The 6,245-nt window shown below is 56.0% G+C and overlaps 1 protein-coding gene across 1 annotated transcript; it reads right to left on the bottom strand.

Annotated features, from left to right (window-relative positions):
* Positions 1 to 3,741: 3,741 nt before the first annotated feature.
* KRP23_372 (uncharacterized protein) lies at positions 3,742 to 4,331 on the bottom strand (the record flags this gene model as incomplete). The annotated part of the gene is made up of 2 exons (XM_067888387.1): positions 3,742 to 3,747; positions 3,825 to 4,331. The coding sequence occupies 2 exons, from the start codon at positions 4,329 to 4,331 to the stop codon at positions 3,742 to 3,744; spliced, it is 513 nt and encodes a 170-aa protein (XP_067750929.1).
* Between the last annotated feature and the right edge of the window lie 1,914 nt (positions 4,332 to 6,245).

Raw genomic sequence — 6,245 nt, 5'->3', positions numbered from 1 at the left:
GGAACCGGCAGTGTACATTTACGAAGGCAGTGAACTACTGGCGCAGTGGGCTATAAGAAGGAGGAGGGGCGACGGAGTGTGAAGAGGTGATGCGCGTGACAGGAAGGAATGGCCAGTCGCGCATGGTTATTAGAGTTCGGCGAAAGCATGTAACACAATAATCGGTACAACAACAAAAAAAACTACTGGCGCAGCTGCGCGACCAACTAGCGATGCTTCCTGAATTGCAAGATCTGACTCCGCATTGCGATATCAACAAGGCCGACGTGGGTGAACCTGGCGTCACGACAGAAGTTCAGGATCGCAAGCTTCGGAATATCCTGAAACATCATCGGCCCATTTTCCTAGGTGACGGTAATGCGGCTCCCGCGCCTGCGTGCGGAGTCGTGTGCGACCTAGATGTAGGTGACATCAAGCCAGTGGATCAACGTCCCCGTTCAGTTGCACCTCATGTGGCAATCAAGGTGTACGAGCTTCTGAAGAAGCTGCTTGAGACCAGATTGATCGAGCACTCTGAATCGCCGTGGGCATCCCCGATCGTGATTGTTCTGAAGAAGAACGGTGTGGATATCCGGATGTGTATCGACTACCGAATTGTCAACGGATTCATTCGGCTCTCCTATTACCCTCTCCCGCTGATCGATGACCTTCTGATTGGGTTCGAGCGAGCGATGTGGTTTATGAGCCTGGATATGGCCAGTAGATTCTGGGCAGCCCGGATGATGGAGCGAGCCAAGCTCATCTCGGCGTTCGTGTGTCCCTTCGGACATTTCCAGTGGGTGCGGATGCCTTTCGGGTTGAAGAATGCTCCGCTGGTCTATCAGCACATGATCAACAACTGCCTGTGGGGATTCGTTCGGCTATCTCCCGAAGAGGAAGTTTTGGTGGATCAAGATGTATTGGACTACCTGAAACTGGATCCTTATGAACCCCGAGACGTTACTCCGGAATGTACATGTGATGATCCGAAGTGCCCGAACCATGGTGCCAGTTGCCCGCGTTGACGGAACAGATGACTGTGTTTAAGCGCAATATCCCGGCGCCATCCCAAATGGGACCGGTCCTGGGGCGCAGCTCTTACATCGATGACATCGCGCACGGAGCGCCAACTTGGGATAAACTGTGTAACGATCTGAATGCGCTGCTCTATCGGCTGCGTTATTGGAGCATCTCCGTGAGTCTGCCGAAGAGCGAATTCGGGAAGCAGACTATCCCCTACCTCTCGCATGAGATTGGCGCTGAAGGCATCCGGGCCACCCCGAAGATAGCCAAATGCATTGAGAGTCTCCCGTTCCCGACCACCCTGGAGGGAGTTCAGTCGTTCTTGGGTAGCCTCAATTACTACCACAAGTTCATCGAGGATTTCCCGGTGGTAGCCGCCGTTCTGTACGAGCTGACCGATGAGCAGGTTCAGGCCGGGCAAGATCTCGCTCGAGCTAAAGAGGCTTTCGCTATCCTAAAAAGAAAGATTGTTTCGACGCCGATGCTGCGTCATCCGGACCGGACGAAGCTGTTCGTGATCATTCCGCATGCCAACCAGTGGTCGCATTCAGCCTGTTCGATTCACGGGGCGCGTCCTGAATGAAGCCGAACTTCGGTACCACATCGCGGAGAAAGAAGTCATCGCAGTAATGCGGGTGCTCCGGGTGTTCCGAACGCTTCTCGAAGGATGTCCCCTGGTGGTGTACACCAGGTACTCCGTTCTCAAATGGGTCATCAAGTCCAAGACCGCTGATGGGCGTACGGTGCCTTGGGGCGTCGCGCTCTCGCATTACGACTTGGAGATCCGGAAGGTCCAGCGTGATGAAGATGAACTCGCCGCCATCCTGGGTGCTGTCATCACTCCGAGAGAGCACTTAGATGAAATCGCGGAATCTCTCATCCCAGCCAAGGGGCGCATCAAGACGCCTCCGGTAGTGAGCATTGAGATGCTTGAGGCTGGTTACTCCGGGATTGTCATGAGTTTTGATGGTGCGGCTAAGACCTCCACGCGGCAAGGCAGCTGCGGATGCATCTTGTGGAAACTGCCCGAATGGACCGTCCTGGATGCACGAGGTTTCGTCCTGGATGACGTCATTGTGAACGACGCTGAATACTATGGCCTACTTAAAGGCCTAGACATGGCGTTGGAGAACGATGTTCAGGACCTCGTAGTCGTCGGTGATTCGAGGATTGTCATCCAACAGGTCCAAGGACTTATCAACTGCCACCAGCCAAATTTGTAACGCAGACTGGCTGAGTGTGAAGTCCTGAAGGAGAAGTTCCAGAGGCTTCGGTTAGTACACGTCAAGCGTGATTTCAACCAAGCTGCCGACTACCTGACCTCCAAGACGCTTGTCTTGGGAGAGTCGTGGACCGTTCAGGATGATGATGAGCGAAGACACCTGGAAGTGGTATCTAAGATCCATGAACAGTTGATGAAGCCGCCGGTGTACATTCAGGATGTCAAAGGCGAGGAGGTGAAAGAGGATTCGAGTAACACCCCGAATGATGATCCTGAGAACACAGTGGCCGGTCCGGAGTCTTCTCCGCTAACGCCTGCTGCGCGAGTGATGGCTGTCCTAACGAGATCTGCCGCAGCTGAAGCTTCGGAAGAGCGCCCTGCAATGGGCCCACTCGAGTATCAAGCAGAAAGGTGGAGACGGATCAAAGCTCACCAGGAACTAGATGAATATCTATCTGAGATTGCGGCTTTCCTGAATGGTGATTTGGAGCAGTTTTCTCCCAAGCGACTGAGGAAGATCTTCAAGGTCGCTGATTTGTTCGCCTTGGATGAAAGAGGCATACTCTACCGACTTGCCCGGTCAACCCGGGATCGCCCAAGAGACTTCCAGGATGAACCTAGGCTTGTCGTCCAGGATGCACTCCAGGAAGACATGTTGCACTATGCCCACGAAGACTATCAAGGTGGACATCAAGGTGTGACCCGGACCTTCGAGAAGTTGCGGTCCGAGTTTTATTGGTACGGTATGTATGCTCACGTGGAACGTTTCGTGAAAGAATGTGTGGATTGTGCCTCCGGGAAGGGGGCGCCTCCGAATCCCGGACCGTCGCCGGGTAACATCGAGCCAAGACAGCCATTCGAGGTAGTCTCTATGGATTTCGTGACGCACATGCCGAAGTCAGCGCGAGGAAATATTTTCCTCCTCCTGTTTCAGGATGCTTTCTCTGGATACGTCATGTGCCAGCCGATGGCGTCCACAACGGCTCAAGATGTTGCTGAGGCCTACGAAGAGCGGGTGTTCCGGAGTTTTGGAGCATCGCCAATGCTTCGCCACGACCAGGACCCACGTTTCATGAGCGAGGTCTTCGCGAGGTTCGGAGAGCTTCTGGGCAGCAAACAGCGTGCCACTCTGGCGTACCGCCCCCAAGCTAATGGCCTGCAGGAACGGTCGGTCCAGACTGTCATGCGAAGTGTCAAAGCTTACGTCGCCGAAGCGGATCAGACCGATTGGGATGACCACGCCGAGCGTCTCATGTTCGCCCTGAATACGTCATTTGACGCAACCCGCCTGGATACACCGTTTTACCTGGTGCATGGTTGGGACGCTCGGGGTACGGTGTCTGCAATGCTCGGGCCTAAACCCTCCAGCCTTCCTGAACGTACGGCTTACGAGTGGCGCCGGAAGTTCCAGCGTGACTACAGCTATGCCCAAGCATGCGCCGAAGATCTTCGGAAGATGGCTAAGCGAGCTCGCTCGGACGAGCAGACACGCAAGTGGCGTGAACTTTCGGAGAGACTCAAGGCTGGTTTCGAGCAGGGCGATGCTGTGTGGTTGTATATCCCACGCGTGCAGCCCGGACTGAGCAGGAAGTTGGCTCACATGTTGCAGCCCGAATTGACGCTTGACCTCCCGTAGTTCGGAGTCTGCGTTAAGTAGCTGCTGACTGGTCGTCTTGCCATCGGACTTGAGCTGCGCTTCGGCCCGGTCCAGACGATCCAGAGCGCGACGAAACATAGTGACCATCCAGAAGATGCGACGTGCCAGGTCCTGGCTACCATACAGGCGCACGAGCGACGCCAACTCGCGCTTCGCGCCCGGGCTTTCTAGGAGAGTGCGAAATTCCTCGGGAGTCCAATCAGAGTCTTGCGGGACGAGGAAATCACGATCCACTTGTGCATCCGGGGCGACGCGCTGCACGATCTCCCGTACTTGAGCTTCGGAGAGGCCCTCGACGCCGATCAACGCTTCGAGGCCACCGAAGCCGTCACATGTGAAGCTGTCCTCCAGAATATCTTGAGCCGTCGCCGGAACACCGACAAACTTAACATCTGGGATACGGACGCTAGAAGGAGCGTCGAAGCGCGCTGGAGGGAACTGGCCGGGCATCGCGGGCTGAGCAGCAAGCGCAGACTGCGCGGAGTCCCGGAGCTGATCCAGCTCAGTCTGGAAGATGTGTTGCGCCACGAACTTGTGCAGCGCACGCAGGGAAGCGGTCCCGAGCGGCTCGCCGGCGGTGGGCGCAAGCAAGTTTGCCGACACCTCGTCCCGAGTGTCACGCCATCTCCACCCTTGTTGTCGGATTTGTCGCCGGACGCATGCGCCGAATCGGGCTTGTCGTCAGCCGTGTCACCAGGCTTGTCGTGCTCCTCGGTGGCATCGTCGCCGCCGCCTTCGCCGCCGCTTTCGCCGGAAGCTGGACCGTGGCCATGCGCACCGCCGCCTTCGCCGCCGCTTTCGCCGGAAGCTGGACCGTGGCCATGCGCACCGCCGCCCCCGCCTGAAGTGCCACCCCCATCTGGAGGGGCGTCTGAAGGCTGCGCAGGACTGCGCGGAGGCGTGCCACCAGTTGGCGCCCGGTTGTTGGCAGGCTCGGCGTCGCTCATGAGTTGCCGGAGAGTGAGAAATTTGCGTTGTGAACGCGCTTTCTTCGGGTGAATAAGTTTGGATACGCCAGTTGGATTTAGGACGGGACGGAGAAAGTTCGAAAACTTGGGAAGAGGCGTTGAAGGCCCACCATTCCGGTTGGCTGCCTACTCCGCTCGTGTGGTCTGGTCATGATCTGTCACTTCGAGAGCAAGTTTCTCAGTGAGAGACCGTGATCCAGAGGGGCGGTTGACACGAGGCGATCTTGAGTTTCTCGTTCGCAGCTGCGCCGTCCGGTCTGTACTCATCAGAATCAAGTGGGAGAGAAGGTGATCCGGGATTCAGCCACGTGCGTCACCCGAGTGACTGGCTTTCTAGAGACTGCAGCCAAGGCCAAGCAACCTGGACCCGTACAGGCCCCTGATGAGTACGTACATCCTGAATGAACCACCCAAGTCCGAGCCTGGAACGACTGTGTAGCGATGAACCTGGAAGGAGAGCCGAGTGATGAAGGCACAAGATGACAGAAGCCTATACCTCCGAAGGCGTGAAGGAAAGCGAGATCCGAGTTGGCGACGGATATCCCGAAGCGACGAGGACATCCCGAATGATCAAGTGACTTCCCGAATGAATCGACATCCCGGATGAAGTTGAAGCTGCGTGGCTCTCAGCCAATCAGCGAGTGACATGGCGTCCGACCAGCTGGCCAGGGGGCCAGTTTCAAGGTGTGCCCGGAGAAACGCAATGCCGGTCCCACCGTCGGGATGGGCCGTGCTGCAGATCCCCATACAAACCGCAAGTGAGTCCAAGGGACCCCAAAGATATCAGCGTCGACATGTGATGTGTGCTCCGCTCCAGAGCCCGACGTGACGTTCGACGTGCAACCCACCATACTAAGACCAAGTCAACCTGAATGCGAGTGCGCGGACACGACGAAGGAGACCGCCAAGAATCCAGTAGACCAAGTCAGACAGAAGAAGAAGATAGTGATAAGAAGAAACAGAGTTTGTTTTGCGTTGGAAGTGAGAAGTGGTGCCTTGTCGGCCCCCTTGCTTTGAGCGTACTGCGTTGAGGAAGACTGCTGCGACCTATAGCGACTACTACGAGGCTGCGACCCGGGAGCGCTGGCGTATCGGACGACCAAGACCGCACGAAGATCGAGGAACCCGTGCGGAAACTCTCACCTAAGTCTAAGTCCCATTTAGGTGGGGACCAGGAACTCGTATCCCTGGATTGATCCGCCTATTTCATTTGTCAGTTGACTGTGGTTGCTTTAGAGTGACTGCTTTCATTTCATATCCACCTACGATTCGGGAGGTTATTAGCAATCCCCCCTGGATTTTGATAGTAGATTGCTGTGTGGTTCGAAGGAACTTGTATATTTCTCCCATCCGGGAGTGGTGCGCGGAGGCATCCCGAATTTACCTGTATTCGGGA

Source organism: Phytophthora ramorum (assembly GCF_020800215.1).
Source record: "Phytophthora ramorum isolate Pr-102 chromosome Unknown Phyram_PR-102_s0001, whole genome shotgun sequence".
Taxonomy (NCBI): Eukaryota; Oomycota; class Peronosporomycetes; order Peronosporales; family Peronosporaceae; genus Phytophthora; species Phytophthora ramorum.
The sequence above is the reverse complement of the archived record's forward strand: the minus strand, read 5'-3'. Positions and strand labels throughout refer to the sequence as shown.